Here is an 18,329-nt window from a genome sequence, read left to right as displayed (position 1 = left end):
ATGAACAGACTTGTACAGCCATCCCGACAGCCTGATCTGAGAACATTTCTGTCACCCTCAAGAGGATCTGTGCGTGTTAGCTGCCCCTCCCCATCCGTCCCCACCTGCAGCACTGTCTCCCGAGGCCTCCGCTTCCGTGTGTAAGTGGAGTCACACATGTGGGCTGCGGGGTGTGCCCTCTCCCGCTCGACGTCCTGTGTTCAAGGCACATCCGTGTGGCGGTGTCAGTACTCCGTTCCTCGTACTGCCGGATGACGTTCTGTCGTGTGGACGTAAACGTTCCACCCATTCTCCAGCCGATGGACATTTGGGTCGTGTCCACTTTAGGGCTGTTGTGAACCTCCGCATACAAGGTTTCGTGTGGCCGTATATCATAATTTCTCAGGAGGTAGATACCTAGGAGTGGGGCCTGTGGGCCACGTGGCGACTCTGTGTGTAACACTTCAGGAAGCAGCCAGACTTTTCCAGAGAGGCCCAGCGTTTTCTGTTCCTGCCGATAATTATAACAAAGCCAAGTGTGGGAGTTCGGATTTCTCCACACCCTCAACGCTTGTTACAACCTTTCTAGTTGATTACAGCCATTCCAGTGGGTGTGAGGTAGTATCTTACTGTAGTGTCTTCTTTCGAGAAATACCTGTTTGAATCCTTCACCCATTTTTTTTAGTTGGGTCATGCCTTGTCATTGAGCAGTAAGAATGATTAATTCTAGGGGCGCCAGGGTGGCTCAGTCGGTTAAGTGGCCGACTCCGGCTCAGGTCATGATCTCACGGTTTGTGAGTTCCAGCCCCGAGTTGGGCTCTGCGCTGACAGCTCAGAGCCTGGAGCCTGCTTCCGATTCTGTGTGTGTGTCTCTCTCTCTCTGCCCCTTCCCCACTCGTGCTCGGTCTCTCTCTCCCTCAACAATAAACAAATACTAAAAAAAAAAAATTTTTTTTAAAGAATGACTAATTCCAGATACAAATCCACAGCCAGGTGTATGATTTGCGTGTATTTTCTCCCAGCCTGTGGCTGTCTTTTCACTTTCTCGATGGTGTAATTTGAAGAACAAAAGTTTGAAATTTTGGTAACATCCAATTTATAGATTTTTAATCACGTGCAATTTGTGTCCTGTCTCAAAAACTCATTGCCTGATTCAGGGTCACAAAGATTAACCCCCGTGTGTGGTGACGGTTTTACGCTTCCAGTGCTCACACTTCGATCTTAGGTTCATTTTGAGTTAATGTTTGTGTGCTCTGAGGAAGGGGTCCCGATTCACCCTTTCGCACGTGGACGTCCCCCGGCCTCGGCACATTTGTGGCATCTTCTCCCCATTGAATTGTTGGGGCACCTCTTGAAAATCGGGGGTCCGTTTGCAGCAAGGTGGAGTTTTTCCTGAAGTTGGAAGTCACTACCTTTAGCTCTTAAACGTCAGCTTTTTTTGGTACTCGGTGGGAGAGCGGTGCTTCCTCACCGGCGGATGGAAGGGAGGGCTCTTCACGCATCCTCCTTGTTTGCGAGTGAGCGGATTTTGTCTTTGCAGCGGTGGGATTTGGGCTGACTTCTTCGCTGCGGACGTGAGAATTATCTTGACTCTGAAGACTCCCATCTGTGCCACATCGAGGTGGGGAGCCACTTAGCAAGCTGTAGCAGTACTCCCAGGGCAAGAAGTTAGTGTTCTCAGCAGCTGATGGCTGGGGTGTGGAAGTGTCATCAGTTGACGGGACCTGTTAATGGATTGGCTGTGGACGTGAGTGAGTGGAGCCCGGCCGCGCCTCCAGGTCTCGGCCGGAAAGACTGGAAGGATGAGCTGGCCTCAACCAAGGCAGGAGAGAGCATGGTTGCCCGGTTCGGGGAGGACATGGGAGAAGATCGGGGCGTGTGTGAAGTGTGTCACGTCCAAGATGGCTCTCTGTCACAGGGAGGTGCCGGTGTGCGCCTGCTTCTCACTTTCTACGACGCCCATTCCTTGCGCTCTTTCCCTTTAGAGGACGATTAGAGTGCTTTTCCCTTTATCGTCCTCTAAAGTGTAAGAAGCTGATTGGTACCTACGAGCTCTAGACACACAGCACTGGATTTTCTTTGAGAGATGGTGTAATGCATCGAATTTTGGAAAAGTTTTTGATAGAGCATAGTTTGCCATCCCATAGTAAGATCTGTATAAAGTGCTTGGTGGGGGTCCTGGCTGGCTCAGTCTGAGGGCCTGCGACTCGATCTCGAGGTCATGAGTTCAAGCCCCATATTGGGTATAGAGATTACTTAAAAAATAATAAAATCTTTAAAAAAATAATAAAGTGCTCAGGGTGCTTTTTACTCGAAATGAAGTAAGTAATTCCTTAAAATAAACTAATAAATAAATTTGTAATAAACTAAATATGGTGCTTGTCAGTTAGAGATATTAAATGATTATAAAATTCCTAAACTAAGTGCCTCCTAATTATGATTGGGATTGTTTACATCAGGCTTCATTTTTGAGCATGCAGCTCTGACTTTTAATATCTACTTGCATATTCAAGTTAAAAGATGTTTCCACCATTTGGTATTGGCATAGACACAGACTTACAGATCATTGAAACATGATAGGACCTACCTATAAAATACCTATAAAAATATTCCCCCACGTATCTGGATGATTAGTTTTTTGGGGTTTGTTGTTGTTGTTGTTGTTGTTGTTGTTGTTTCCTGCTGCAAAAAGCTTTCCTGTTTCCATTTGGTCCGTGGCTCGGGAGCAGGCTCCAGGGTGTTGCAAAGCTGCCTGGTGGCCACAGAGAGAGGCTCGGGCACCAGCCCTGGCACCCGGGGGCTGCCGGAGGGGCCCCTCACGGGCTGCTGGGCTCCGGAGACCCCGAGTCATGCTGGGGGGTGAGCCTTTCCAAGAGATGCCGGCCTCGCCCAGCCTGGGGAGGGGGGCAGCTGGCCTGCGGAGGTGAGTCAGGGGGTCGCCCATCTTCCTGATGAGTTTCACCTCCGTCTAGGAAGTGCTTTTCCTGGAAGTCACGGCGCTGGGGGTCTGCGCGGGCCAGACCCAGGGCGTGTAGATCCAAACGGGCCTGGTCCAGACCAGGGCGGCTTCCGTGGCATCCAGGCTCTCACCCCCCCATCCTGGCACCTCTTCTGCACGTCTCGGAAGAGGGCGCGGCTGCTGTGCTGGTTTTGCACCTTCAAGAGACGCTCAGCACCCTCCCGCTTCTCCTTAGCCAACTCGTGGGAGAAGTGGTCCACACCCTCCAGAGCCACATCCTCCCGGTGGAAATAGGAGCCCAGAGAGAGGGAGGGGTAGGAGGCCCACGGGTGCTCATGGACCAGGACGTTGACGGCGGCCTCCACCTCGGTGGGATAATTCTGACGAACCTGGGAGCTCATGGTTGATCGGTAATGAGGAGCTGAGTTCAGAATAGGGTGTCGTCCGGTCCCGGAGGCAGAAGGTCTGGATAATTGGGTTTTTCTAGAACACGAAGGCCATGCAGTAGAGAAAGAATAACGTTTTAAACAAATAGTGCTGGGACAGTGAGATATGTGGGAAAAATAACCTTTAACCTGTTAGAAGCCACATGAAAAATTAACCCAAAATGAATCAAAGACCAATGAAAAGTCACATCTGTAAAACTCCTGGAAGGAGGCAGAGGAGAAGTGTTTTCTACCTTGGACTAAGCAAAGATCTTTTAGGTATGACATCAGAAGCACAGTGTTTTAGAGCAAAAGGATAAATTGAGCTGCTCTTCACAAGGACAAGCCGCGCAGACATGGAGGCAACATTTACAGAATGTGTCTCTGATGAAGGATCTATATCTGCAGCATGCGATGGATTCTCAAAACTTAGCAAAAGAAAAACATGAAAAATTGGCTAAGGACTGCACAGACGTTCACTGCAGTAGGGATCCCGGTGGCAGATAAATATGGGAATGTGCTCGGCATCTGGTCGTCAGGGAGATGCAGGTGAAGGCCGCCGTGAGAGACTACTACAAACCCTACATTAACCAGGGCACCGGGGCGGGGGGGGTGGGAGGGTGCTCGGTGTGTTGAGCATCTGACTCTTCATTTTGGCTCAAGTCGTGATCTCACGGTCATGGGACTGAGCCCCACATCGGGCTCTGTGCTGGGCAGGAGCCTGCTCGGGAATATCTTCCTCTGTCCCTGCCCCACTCGTGCTCGCTCTCTGAAATAAAAAAAAGAACTAAAATTAGAAAGATTGTACAAGCAACTGTAGGGGATGTAACATGGCACAGCTAGTTTGGAAAACGCTCTGTCGGATTCTTTAAGACCAGCACATCCTACAGTGTGATGTTGCCACACACGGAGGGACTCACCAGAGAGAACGAGAAACTCACGCAAACACATGTCCACGTGTGCTTCTGGTGGGCCAGAACTGGAAACCACATGTTCATCAGCTGAAGAATGAATACTTCTTTCTGTCCTGAAATCGAGGCGTATCCATACAGTGGGATACTGCCCGCAACACAGACAGGATAAGTACTGACACACACAGGAACTTAGGTGAATGTGGATAATTGTGTTAAGTAGAAGAAAGCAAAGCACATAGAACGTGCTTGCACTTTCTCGGGGTCAGGGAAGAGCAGGAGAGAAAGGTCACAGTGGGGTCCCGTGTAAGTTTTTAAACTGCAAAGGTCTCCTGGCACCTGAATGTGTGGGGCCCTTTGCCCTGTAGAGTGAGATGGCGCCCAGGCGCGTGGGGCAGTGCTCCATCACGATGCCGCGAGTGTTGTGCAGTAATCTTTCTTTCCCCATTTCCGAGTAGTTTATCCTCGCATCTTGAAAGTCCAGTAGCTTGTTGAACATTGAAAAATCACTGAATTAAGTATTTAGCTTCCCCAAGGTAACTGAAGAACAAAACTAAACAAAATCAGAATTTCGGCTCTAAAGAACTCTGCTTCTTTATGGAAGAATAAATTAATGGTTAAGTCTCAATACGTGCATTAGAAAACACGAGTCCCATCATTTCTAGGTGTGTCTGTACACGAACAAAGGTCTTCTTATTGTGAGCTTTGGGAAGCTTCTCTGGAATGATTGAGGGACCATTAGAAGCGATTTGGCTTAAGAAATGGGCTCTTTGTTCCTAATGAACTTCAGTGTCAGGCAGTTTGGGGTTTGCTCTTTGCTACCGTTACCAAGAATATGGTGGCCACAAAGGAGGGTGGAACTTTCTTCTGGGGGACTCAGGGAAGGCTTCCTGGAGGAGACCTTGTTTGAAAATTCCAGTAGTGTAAATGAGGAAGAAAGTGTTTCAGAGGAAGGAACCACTGAGAGCAAAGAGGAGGAGGCTTGAGGCTTCGGGTTGTCTCAGGAATAGCAAGAGGTCTGGTCAGTGGGGTGTGGGAGTCAAGGAGAATATGAGAGAGGGCACCAGAAAGGGCGCGGTCAGGTCTTGAGGGCCTGCCTGCCATGGTGACAGATGTGGGCTAGTTCTGCAGGCACCACACAGGGTCCCAGAGCGGGGAAGTGGACACACGGGACCAGTGAGGAGCCCCCCTCAGCCCTGACTGAGGGCAGGGTCAGGAGAAGGCGCCCATTCAGAGGGGAGAGAGAGGCCTGGAGCCAAGCGGGTTCGGCCAGGAAGGTGGGTGGGCTTTTCTTAAGGATATACTTTGATGAGCAGGAGTTTTTAATAAGTCTAGTTTATCAGTTTTTTCTTTTCAAAAAAAGTGCTCTTTCCACCTCTCACGTTAATTGTATTATTTAAAAAGATTCTGTTTTATGAAGTCTTGACTCTCCGTTCTTCTCCAGATATCATTGACCCTGCAATCCTGCGCCCAGGACGCCTGGACAAAACACTTTTTGTGGGTTTGCCGCCCCCAGCGGATCGCCTGGCCATCCTGAAAACCATCACCCAAGTGAGTACAGGAAATGGCGTATTTTGGGTGTGTTTGTCTCGTTGCAGATACAGACTAGCATCTGTCGCTTTCAATATTTGCTCGGCTGTGTCTCCCAAAGACAGATTTTGATCATTGAAGAGACTGTGCATTCTTTGTTATTTGCTTAAAATGACAGGGATATTTGTTAAGTTTTGAGTTAAATGCTCAACTGATATAATTGAGATTTTACTCTGATCATATTGTTTTGTTCTTTTATTTTTTTAATTTTTTTATATAAAATTGTTTTTAATTTTTTTTTTTAATTTTTTTTAAATGTTTATTCTTGAGAGAGAGACAAAGACAGAGTGTGAGTGGGGGAGCATCAGAGAGAGAGGGAGACCCAGAATCCAAAGCAGGCTCCAGGTTCTGAGTTGTCAGCACAGAGCCCGACGCAGGGCTCGAACTCACAAACTGTGAGATCATGACCTGAGCCGAGGTCAGATGCTTAACTGACTGAACCACCCAGGCGCCCCCCCTTTTTTTTTTTGGTATTTTGTTTTGTTCTTTGAGATCTTTGATTGTTACTTTACAGAAATTTTCTTTAGAGGGATTTGAAATGGAATAGAAACTTTTGGACAATAAATACAGGCCCATTATAAATATCCAGAGAAAAACTGAGTTTTGAAACCACAGTGTTGAGTCTGTCCTCCATGCTGATGTGTACCGTCTTTTTTTTCTTCTTTTTTTTTTTTTAACGTTTATTTATTTTTGAGAGAGAGATAGAGTGTGAGCGGGAGAGGGGCAAAGGGAGAGGGAGACACAGAATCCGAGCTGTCAGCACAGAGCCTGACTCAAGGCTCAAACTCACAAACCATGAGATCATGACATGAGCCGAATTTGGACGCTTAACTGACTGGGCCACCCAGGTGTCCCTCTTTTCTTCTTTTTAAGTAAACTCTACATCTACAGTTAAGCGACCGACATCGGCTCAGGTCACGATCTCTCAGTTCATGAGTTCGAGCCCCGCATGTGCTGGGGCTCAGAGCCTGGACCCTGCTTCCGAATCTTTGTCTTCCTCTCTCTCTGCCCCTCCCCACTCACGCAATCTCTCTCTCTCTCTCTCTCTCTCTCTCTCTCTCTCTCTCTCTCTCTCTCAAAAATAAACATTAAAAAAAAATTTTTTTAATAGTTTATTCATTCTGCTATGTTCCTTGAGTTCTTTCTTTGATTAAGAATGCCTGCTGGTTGTTGGGGCACCTGGGTGGCTCAGCTGGTTAAGTGGCCGACTTCGGCTCAGGTCATGATCTCATGGTTCACGAGTTCAAGCCCCACATCGGGCTCTGTGCTGACAGCTCAGAACCTGGAGCCTGCTTCGGATTCTGTGTCTCCCTCTGTCTCTGCCTCTTCCCTGGTCACACTCTGTGTCTCTCTCTCAAAAATAAATAGACATTAAAAAAGCTTTTTTAAGTCTTTTAAAGAATGTCTGCTGGTTGTTACTATACTTATGACATAGTAGCCGGAATTGAGTTTTTCTTGGTCACACAGTCTTTCTTCCTGGTCTTTGTAGAAATTGCAAAATTATTTTTTGACTTTTATTTATACACATATATATTTTTTATGTAATCTCCATGCCCAACGTGGGACTCAAATTTATGACCCAAGATTGAGAGTCACATGCTCCACCGACTGGGCCAGTGGGGCGCCCGTGTTATTTATCTATTTTTAACGGAGTTATAGTCGACACGCAATATTATTTTAGTTTCAGGTGTGTAGCATAGTGATTTGACATTTTAAATGTTTATTTATTTTGAGAGAGAGAGAGAAACGTGTGAGCAGGGGAGGGGCAGAGAGGAGGGAGAGAATCCCAAGCAGGCTCCGCACCGTCAGCACAGAGCCTGATGCAGGGCCGGAACCCACGAACGCTGAGATGAGGACCTGACCAGAAATCCAGAGTCGGACACTCGACCGACTGAGCCACCAGGCGCGTCCGTTTCTGCAAAATGCCTTTGGGACGTTGAATCTGTAAAGATGTCTGAGGCCGCTGTGCGCTTTCTCTTCCCCCCTGGGGGATGATCTGCTTTTTCTGCCTGGTCTGCATTTGGGAAGCTGAGTAAGGGCGGCGGGTGCCTCACTGCCGCTGGTGGTCTGCCGGCTGTGGGCGCACATTCTGGGTGTGGGGTGCCAAAGCTGCTGCAGGCAGGGGGCTGTGTGTCGGACGTCTGGATACCTCTGATTCCTGCGCTGGGCTTTCCTTCTCTCAGGCGCCCGATTTCTGCTCTGTCTCTCTTATCGTTGGTCCCGCGCTTTGGCTTCTGCCTTTTTCTCCGTGGTCACTGTGCCGGGTGGACACTGGGAGCACTAGGAACACTGCGCCCGTGCTCCCGAACTCTCTCCATCGTCCCTTCTCCCGTCCCTTCTCCCCGCCGTGCTTCCCTCCCTCTCTCCGCCCGCCACCCCCAGCCCTGCTGCCTCCTTGTCCCAGTGGGGAGGCCCGCTCCCGCCTCCGTCCCTTCCCGCTCTGCCGGGAGCCAGGTGCTGCTGCCTTGCAGTCGTGTCCTTGATGCCTGGCGTGGGAGAGGGAGCCGAGCTGGCACAGGTTCACCCTCACGAGGACGCCTGAGTGGGCTCCGTCCTGGAGGACGCCCCGTGTGGTGACCTGGACCTGCCCTATCCACCCAGAGCGCGGCCCGTCCCCACGGCCGTGCCCCCGGTGCCGCAGGGCTGCCTGGGGGAAGGACGCCCCCCTTCTGTACTGGCAGAGGGAGACTCCGGGCCGTTGCTTCCAACTGCAGGGAGCAGCGTGTGCGGCCGCCTCCCGACAGGGGAGCGAGGGCCCGCTTTGTGGGCCGAGGCCCCCACTGACAGCAGTCTGGAAGACCGCTCGGAGGAAGGGGAGGCAGAGGTGGTGTGGTGAGGCTCACCGGAACCCGGGCCGTGTCGGGCGCAGCAAAGAGGACGTGGGTGTGAGCACCGTGTCCAGTTTTCGTAGGATGCTGGACTGACCGTAGAGTCGAGGGGCAGACACCGAGGAGGGTGAACTCTCTGCTCAGACCGCTGAATAGATGAGGTTCCGGGGATGAGGAGGCGATGCTGCTGGAGGTTCTGGTTCCCCGGGGGTTTTCCAGGCTGGAGTCGGCTCGGAGCTTGCGAGTTCTCGGGAGCCCTCTGGCTGCCACCAGCACGTGGCTGCAGGTCAGAGACATGAAGACGTGCCGCTTCGTCCCGGGGGCTCTCCGTCTACCCGGCCACCCCTGGGCAGCGTCTGGGGACATTTATGTAGGGCGGAGGCCAGGGGTGATGGTGCTGCCGGACTACCTACGGGGCACGACACGAGTTATCCGACCCAAAGCGTCAGTGACACCAGGGGACCCTGCTGCGGTTGAGTGTCCAGTGAGTATGGTGACGAGCGTGTGGCCTTTCTCCCCCGCCCCCGGCTCTGTCTGGGAGCCGCGTTCCCGAGGTTTTGTTTGCTTTGGTCAAAGCCTCTGTGTACGGATGTAAGCACCCCCGAGCATGTGCGTGCGCTCGCTGTTTGTGCCCACAGGTCCCTGTAGTTGCCATGATGTGATAACTCACACTGGCCCCTGGGATATCACTCATTAAGGGCGGAGACCGGAGTGCGTGTGCCAGACAAGACGCAGGTGGCGTTCAGGGCCTCGATCGACGGTTGTTTCAGGTGTGTTTCGTCCTCTGTGTGGCGCTTGGCACCAGGGGACAACTGGACACTTCTTCATCTAGAATTTTCAGTGCTGTTTGCCAAAATGATTAGTCCTCAGACTGAGGAGCGCATGCTCAAAGCCCCCCACTTAAAAGGTAAAATTACTAAGAAAGTAAGAAGTAGAGGATTAGCCTGCGTTATTGTAAACTACCTATATTCCCGATGGCGTGGGAACTCTGAGGACCCTAAAACCTAAGACGTAGGCCTCACCGCTGAGGGGCTTGTCTTCCAGACCAAAGGATAATATGATGTTTATAAAACAACAAGCATATTCATTCATTCCCGAGGAGGGAGGAAAACGAAGGGAAGATAGCCCGGCCGCGTCCGCTGTATGAATGCAGAGGGCGCACCCCCAGGGGGCTTTGTCGGCGTCTCCCAGTGTGACCTCCGGCCGCACGCACACTGCCCGCCACCTGCACACCGTGACCGCCAGCCGCCCGCTGTCGCTGGACCAGCCACGTACTTTGACCGCCAGCCGCCGGGAGGGCTGTGAGCGGCTCACCTCAGTGAGGTCAGCGCTCTGCCTCGGCGGTAGGTTTGCGGAGATGGGAAGGGGCTTTGCCCCGAGTCACCTTGAAAAGGTGACATGTGAGGGGTTGTCTTCAGATGTCCCTGCAAGGGAGGGTAGACCGCGGGGACACTGAGGTCGGTAGCAGAGCGACCGTCACGTGTTAGCCAGGACGGGGGAGTCTGACCATTTTGTGGCTTGGACCCTGTGTGCGCGTGTCTGCGTTCAGACACGGTGATGTCCGGGCTTGTTTGTGTCATTTTTGTCTTGGTCCGTCCTGGTCACGGGGCGGCCTTGTGTGATGTCCACGTTCTGTGACGTTCTGTCCAGCAGGAGAACAGCACCGGCTGGCCGTGAGTGTGGACATTGCCGGGCAGCAGTGAGGCCCGCCTGACGGTGTTGGGAGCCGCCCGGCGTCCAGGACTGCTTCTCTCCTCTGCCTTGTGTTTCCACACGTTCTGTCGTGAGCGTGTAGTATATTTGTGGCGGGGTGGGGGGGGTGGTTTAAAGAATGGTTTTCTGGCATAAATGTAGAGGTTTACGGAGAATCAGGCAGACGTCCTTTGGGCAACTTTCACGCACAAGGTTGTGAATGTGGAAAGGAAAAAAAACAAAAAGACATTCGGATAGAAAAATCAGTTGACTTTAAAAGGCAGCGTTTTGTAGCATTGTGGTTTGAACTGTTACGTGCTCGGTCCTCAGCCTGTGTCAGCGGTGCAGGCAGAGGAGGTGTTCGTTCCGTGACTTCCTCTCTGACCTCAGTGGGTAGTTCCGCTCGAGTTAAGGGGGTGCTCTGCTCTCCCTCGGGAGCCTGGGCGCCCACCCTGCAGAGAGGTGCCCACACTGCAGTGTGCTCCACCCCTCCTGTCCCCCTCCACCTCCCCCTCGTCTTCCCCCCTCCCCTCCCCTCCCCTCCTCCCCTGTTCCCACCCTCTCCTTCCCTCCTGGCCCCTTCCTCCCTTCCTGCTCCTCTTCCCCTCCTCCTCCCCTGTCCCTCCTCCCCCCTCCGTTCCCCTCCTCCCCTTCCCCTTCTCCCTCTTCTCCCCTTTCCCCTCCCTACTCCCCCTTCTCCCCACCGCCCCCTCATCTCCCTCCTGGAATGTTCTTGTTCATAAAGAGCCAGAGTGGGCAGAGGGATGGGACTCAGGCCTCTGATTCCAGGGGAGAGTCCGCAGTCAGACACCCTGGCCGCACATACTGTATAGATCAGTCCCACCTGAGAAAAAGTGGCGTTTTCAATGTTTACCCTTCCGGTTTCAAAGTTTGCTGGCATCTTACTTGAATCCCTCAGATTGTTATATATGCTGTTTCTTCTTATTAATGCATGAAATAATATGGAGAGATTACAATAAAATTCTTTCATCTTGGTCCTAAAAGTCTGAAAAGATCTGTAGGTCAGAGCAACTTCTCCGTATCTTTTAGAGTCTTTTAGAGTTTTCTCTTTAAGAGAAAAATTAGTGATGACAAACTACTTTTCTTTGGTGTTTCTGGTAATGATGTGGTAACTAGAGGCTTATCAGTAAAAACCCCCTTGGGCGAGGGGGATTTCTTCTTTTAACTTCCATTTCTTCCTTAAATAAACATCATTAGAACTTGCCCTCTATCAAAAAGCCAAAATGATCATTTGATAACTGCCAAGGGCTTCGAGATAATAGTCTTTTCTTATATAATGCTTTTTAAAAAATGTTTATTTATTTTGAGAGAGAGAGTTAGAGAGTGGGCAGGGGAGGGGCAGAGAGAGAAGGGGAGAGAATACCAAGCAGGCTCCACACTGTCAGCCTAGAGCCCAACGTAGGGCTCAGACTCACCAACCATGAGATCATGACCTGAGCCGAAATCAAGAGGCCCTGCTTAACCGACTGAGCCACCTAGGCACCCCAGATAATGTGTGGTTTTTAAAGTTACAATAAAAATCCCACTAAAAGACCCCAAATTCCCCATTCCTTTTTTAAATTGTGTCCCATGAAACTAAAATATATGTTAATATCTCACCTGGAAATGTTATCTGTCCAGTTTTCATGAGCCAAGAATATCAGATATAACAACAGGTAATATTTTTGAAGGTCATAACTGTGCATGTATGGATATGCTTAATCCTTCCAACTGCTTTTTGAACTGTTTGAAGTGAGATATTTAAATATTCAACTATCGTTTCCATTTTAGTGATGAGCAAACCGTAGCTCACAAAAGTGGGGTATAGACATGTATATTTCTATATGTATATGTTCAGAGACTGGCAAGAAATTGTAAATTAATGGTGCTAAGATTATGTTAATTTTCTTTATTTTTTTCAATCAACTATATAAATAGATGTCATTCTGATTCCAGACGCTGTTATATGACAAAGAATAGATTTCTCTGACTAAAGATAGATTTAGTTCTTGAAATAAAAGTAATAGTACGTCATGAGATATTTTTGAACCTGAGCTTTCCATACATCTAGTATTTAATCAGAATTCTAGGAAAAGTAGTGTAAATGGGTCATAACTTCCTTTTTTTTCTCTACTGTTCCAATTTTAGTATATGTGCTGCCGAAAGGAGCACATAACTTCCTTTCTCTTAATCGTGGTAATATGTTTAACTTAAATTTATCATTTTAACCGTCATTTTTTCATTTTTATTAGTTTCGGGTGTACAATACAGTGATCCAACGCCTCATACAACATGCTCGTCACAAGTGCTCCCCTTAGTCCCCATCCCCACCCCCCACCTCCCCTCTGGTGATCAGCCGTATGTTGTCTAGAGTTAAGAGTCTGTTTCTTGGTTTCTCTCTTCCTCTTTGTTCATTAGTTTTCTCAAGTTGCACATATGAGTGAAATCATGTGATATTTGTCTTTCTCTGACTTCACTTAGCATAATGCTCTCCAGTTCCATCCACGATGTTGCAAATGCAAGATTTCATTCTATTTTATGGCTAAGTACTACTCCATTATGTATATATACCACATCTTCTTTATCCATTCATCAGTCGGTGGACACTTAGGTTCTTTCCATCGACTATCGCCGATAGTGCTGCTATAAACATTGGGGTACATGTGCCCCTTTGGATTAGTGTTTTTGTATTCTTTGGGTAAATACCTAGTAGTGCAATTGCTGGGTCGTAGGGTAAGTTCTATTTTTAACTTTTTGAGGAACCTCCACCCTGTTTTCCAGAGTGTCCTCACCAGTTTGCATTCCCATCAGCAGTGCAAGAAGGTCCCCTTTCTCCGCGTCCTTGCCAACATCTGTTGTTTCTTGTCTTTTTGATTTGAGCCATTCCGACAGGTGTGAGGTGATACCTCACTGTGGTTTTGATTTGTATTTCCCTGATATTTGGCGATGTTGAGCATCTTTTCATGTGTCTATTAGCCTTTTGTTTGTCTTCCTCAGAATAATGTCTATTCAGGTTCTCTGTCCATTTTAATAGGGTTATTTGGGGCGGGGGGGGGTTGATGTTGAGTTCTTTATAGATTTTGGATACTAACCCTTTATTGGATATGTCGTCTGCGAATATCTTCTCCTGTTCCATAGGCTGCCTTTTAGTTTTGCTGATTATTTCCTCCACTCTGCAGAAGATTTTTATTTTGACATAGTCCAAACAGTTTAATTTCACTTTGGTTTTCCCTTGCCCGAGGGGACCTATCTGGAAAAATGTTTCCATGGCCAAGGTCAGGGAAAATCACTGCCTACATTTTAACCATTGTTAAGTGTACCATTCTTTGGCATTGGTACATTGACGTTGTCAGACAACACACTTGAATTGAGTAATTTAAAGATCAAATTGGCTTTATTCAACAATTCATGAATGTGGGAACATTTCATTTCGTCCAGCAGGTAGAAGGAACTCCGAAGAGCTGTAGAAAAAGAAAGGCTTTTAAAGGCAGAAAGGAGGTGGGACAAGGAAGTGTGTTAGCAAGAAGTGTGTCGTTTCAGACCAGGACACCTTCCTGAGGGGTTGGAAGGGCCTTTTGCGGGGATTGTCTCACTGGTGCTGACCACTCTCCCTGGTGTCAGGAGGTCCCCTGGCTGGTGTGGACCGGGGGTTCCAAGCTGACGGCTGACGGTCCCCTCCCCGTGTCAGGAGGTCCCCTGGCTGGTGGGGACCGGGGGTTCCAAGCCGACGGCTGACGGTCCCCTCTCCGTGTCAGATGGTCCCCTCCCTATGCCAGGAGGTCCCCTCCCCGTGTCAGATGGTCCCCTCCCCGTGCCAGGTGGTCCCTTGGCTGGTGGGGATGGGGGTCCCGGGTCGACGGGCTGAAGGTCACCTTCTGGGAGAGGCCGAGACCGCAGTTGGGTTGGGTGTTAACGTCTCGGTTTGCCGACTGGGACTCGGCCCGAGTGAGTCCGTTTGGGGCCTTGTCTCCTTCCGAACAACTGCCCCCTCTTCTGACCCGCCCCTCGGCCTGCCTCAGGACGCCAGAAATGGGAGGCCTGGGCGCCACTCCCCGCTTGCGCTCTGCAGGCCCGGCAGCGTGTGCTGACGCCCCGCGGTCGCGACTTGAGGCTCACGCCTTTTAAGTGGCTCCTCGTCTTCGCTCCTCTCCTGGCGTTCCAGTCGCGGGGGGCCGATTCGCCCGGTGGTCAGCGCTGCGCACAGGCCTCCGCAGCTCCTGAGAGAGTCCAGCCGGCCCGCGAGACCGCGGTGGTCCCGCTCAGGGTGGCCCCGGCGTCTGGAGTGCGCTTCAGAGCCACGGCCCCCCGAGACCCGAACGAACCGAAATCGAGCCGGAGAAAGACGGTGTTGAGGGAGTGACCTTTCTACGTGAAGTGGCTTGTTCGGTGATTTCAGGAGGCTGTTTCAGCTTCGGCAGAAACGTTAATACTGTGGTGGTGGCCGCAGCACGGACGTCTCCTTGTGCGACCAAGACACGATCAAGGCCTGTCCTGCCATCGGAAACAAGTTGGGCCAGAGTCTAAGGATTTTCATTAGATGACTCTGCTTTAGTGGCAGATTTTCAAGAGTTAAGGAGAGGTTCCTCATCTTGGCTTCATTTACATTTATTCCTAACCAAATTCACGGAAGCTGGGACCTGCCAGAAGGAGCTAATTTTGAATCACGAGGGCCTTCTGGTACAGCCAGGGAGTCCAGCAAAGTTTAAGGGTCTGAGGACCACGCGGATGGTTTTATTCTGGTTACCTGTGCCTTGTGTCTTCTTTGTATAGAGCCTGGACGTGAGGTTCCCTGGGTTTGGGTTTGTTAGAGACAGGGAAATGGACCGTAGGCGCAGAGAGACAGGGGTGATGGAGAGGGGCTGAGTTTGTTCGAGAGAAACCGAGGCAGGAGGCTCGTGGCAAGTACAGCGGTCATGTGGAGGTTGGATTACCCCCTTGGTCTTGGCCTGGGTGATACGGATGATGACATTATCTTTTCAGGCCGATGCCAGGGGGAGGGGTTTGTGTTTAGTGACCGTGCGGAGAGGCGTCTGGCGTGCTGGGAGGAAGCAGGCCACCTCGATGGTGATCGCTTCTCCCCCCAACTCGGGTCCTGCTGGCGCAGGCGGAACCTCTTGTGCCGTGTGACGTGTACTCAGAGGTGAAGCCCGAAGTTTGCTGCCCTCTGGGCAGTGAGGACCACCGGGCGTGGCCCCTTCAGAGATCCTCATCCACGAAGGGGGCCGAGGAAGTGGAATGTTATTTTGGAGAGTTGTAGCCAGATGTTTGAGGAAACTGGAATTCAGGACCGGTCTCGTGACAGGTGGGTAACAAAGCCTCAGAGGCACCTAACGGGATTAGAAGGGAGGATGACGGAGGTGCAGAGAAGTTTGTCTCCACAGTTACCTTCATTTTTCGGATGTTAGGGGATCAGGTAGGGAGATAGTACATGTTTCATCTTTGTTTCCGAAGGTGTACTTTACCCGACTGTTGTAGGTCACGTCTGGTTCCTCAAATCTGGAAAAATAAAACGTAAAGAACCAGTGCCTCAAGCAAGAGTGGTAAAATCTGTAACCTCAGTTCGTTCAGTCCCACGTTACTAATTCTTGTTCTGTTCGAATCAGGTTTTGCCATGAGTTCTGGAAATTCTTACCCAGTTCGTTTTTATGATCTTGAAGTCACCAGAAACCTGTGTTTGCCAGGGCGTTGCTGTGAACCTCCTTGATGACCCACTTTGGCAGGAACATTATTGCAAAAGCATCTGAGTAAAACAGTAACTCTCTATAAATGACAAACACCTTCAAACAAGGCCCATTGTTAAAGATCTGATTAGAGTTCATTGTGATAGAGTTGATGGGAGATTTGATTGGTTCTGTGACGCAGCATTTTTAAATGAAAACTGGTTTTATGATGATAACGTTATTCCAGGACGTGTCAGACTCTCTCTGCAATAGTTCTGTAACTGCACAAACACCACCCTGGTTGTACTTCTTACTTGATATGCTGGTTTTACATATCAAGTGAGCCTTGCTTCAACATGTCCCTCTAGAAGGAGAGAAAAAAATCTTTTGAGATGTTTTAGGGGCCCTCTGGTCAATTTCAAGATTAATTCTAAGATAAAAAAACAAAACAAAACATTTAGGATTTGAAATTGGGAAGTAATCCAAGGAAACTTGTCCTTGCTGCAGATGAGATCAAGTTCAGATTCAGTTGTGCATAAGCACACTTGGCATTAAAGCTTTTTTTTTTTTAACCCTTAAAATTCAATCTTACCTTGACCATGCATAAAATTATCTCTCAACTTTTAAAAACCTTAATTTATAATGAAAATTAAGAAGTGAACAATCGTGAACTGTCCCTTCACTAGCCTTCTGTGCCTTTGCAAATTTATAAATACTTCTTTTTTTTAATTTTTTTTTTTTTTATGCCCAGCATGGAGCCCAGCGTAGGGCTTGAACTCACAATCGTGAGATCATGACCTGAGCTGAGATCAAGAGTCAGATGCTTCACCGACTAAGCCACCAGGCGCCCCTGTAAATACTTATAATTGCTAGGACTGTATGCTTTCCTCACAGTAAATGCTTTGGCAACACAAAACATGTTTCCTCCCAGACCCAAGGATCTCGTGTTCCTCTGCAAAGCCAAATGTAGAAGAACCTGGTTTTAGTAGTGTTTGGGTATTTCATTTGGGGATGACCTAGGTATGCAGTGAATTTCATTTAACTCATCATTTAGCAAACCTTAGCTTTAAGGTTTTGAGTAACCAAAAGATTTTGGAAACTATTTGCTGAAAATTCCACCTAGAAATTGTTCCCATTTACATCTGTGTAAATCATTTGTTCTTAACAGGTATGTTTAGATTACTTTTTTTTTTTTTTTTTTTTGGAAGACAGAGAACGAGCAGGGGAGGGGCAGAGTGAGAGAGAGAATCCCAAGCGGGCTCTGCAGTGTCAGCCCAGAACCGCACTCAAGTCTTGAACTCTCAAACCGTGAGATGATGGCCTGAAATCGAGTCGGGTACTCAGTGAACTGAGCCACCCCAGTGCCTCTGGATTACTTATGAAAACTTCATTGACCTGGGACGCAAAGTTTGCTGACCAGCCAGTTTTGTAACTGGTAACAGGAATGTATCTGATTAGCAAACCAGGTAGAATAACAGTTGCCTTATATTCAATGTTAGTTCAAAGACATGTCTATTCTAATTACACCAACAAACCGAAAGTAGCGTTTAGTCACCAAAGATTATCCTAGATCATGTGAACTTGGGGGAAAGAAAGCTCCAAACACCTGGGTTGGGTTTTGTATTTTTAAGAGTCTTAGGAATCCTTCCACAAAGCCTATGGAAGGCTTTTCTTTCCGTCTGGGTACATAGTTTAGGGGACAAGGCCGGGAAAAAGTTCCTAAGCAGGCTCTGAATATCAGCTTCTACTTTAGCCAAGTACTAAAAAAATCTTTTTAAATATGCTGTCTGTTTTAGCTGGGACAAACAGCAAATGTTTCTGGCAATATCGAACCAGTCCTTGGACTTAAAGAGTCGTCACCAAATAGGGTGCAGAAAAATTTTTCTCTTTCTTTTTCTGCTAGATACACAGAGGTCTGGGAGGGCTGATTTGGGGGGAGCACGTTCACCCCCGGGTGGCTCTTGTTTGTTTCCAGGATCCCACGTGTAGTTTCCACGCAGGTGTGAGGACAGGGAGAGGCCCTGCACCTGCCAGACTTTGACAAGGTTTCCCACTAAGTATCATCTCCGTTTGCCCCGGCTGTTCTGGGGGTGAGGCCGCGCCAGCCAGCGGGTCCCCCACAGCCTCAACCAGCTCGGGGATGGCCCGTGGGGCCCTCCTTACTGGGGAGATGGGGTGTCTCTGCTGGAGCCACTTAGGCCGATTTTGTTCACTCTTGTTCCAGAGTTCGTCCTTCAGAATCGGATCCGTGGCCTGTCATCCTGTTTCCTGCCTTCTATCAACCC

At 49.2% G+C, this 18,329-nt stretch overlaps 1 protein-coding gene across 3 annotated transcripts in view; it reads left to right on the top strand.

Annotated features, from left to right (window-relative positions):
- The window catches only part of NVL (nuclear VCP like), an 89,570-nt gene that overhangs the window by 53,659 nt on the left and 17,582 nt on the right, over nt 1-18,329 (top strand). For all 3 annotated transcript variants that reach the window (XM_042975374.1, XM_042975376.1, XM_042975375.1), the window contains one exon: nt 5,719-5,825. In XM_042975374.1, coding sequence (XP_042831308.1) covers nt 5,719-5,825 — 107 coding nt within the window. The remainder of the gene's footprint in view (nt 1-5,718; nt 5,826-18,329) is intronic.

This window comes from Panthera tigris, chromosome F3 (assembly GCF_018350195.1).
Source record: "Panthera tigris isolate Pti1 chromosome F3, P.tigris_Pti1_mat1.1, whole genome shotgun sequence".
Lineage (NCBI taxonomy): Eukaryota > Metazoa > Chordata > Mammalia > Carnivora > Felidae > Panthera > Panthera tigris.
This window is presented reverse-complemented; position numbering and strand designations above follow the sequence as displayed.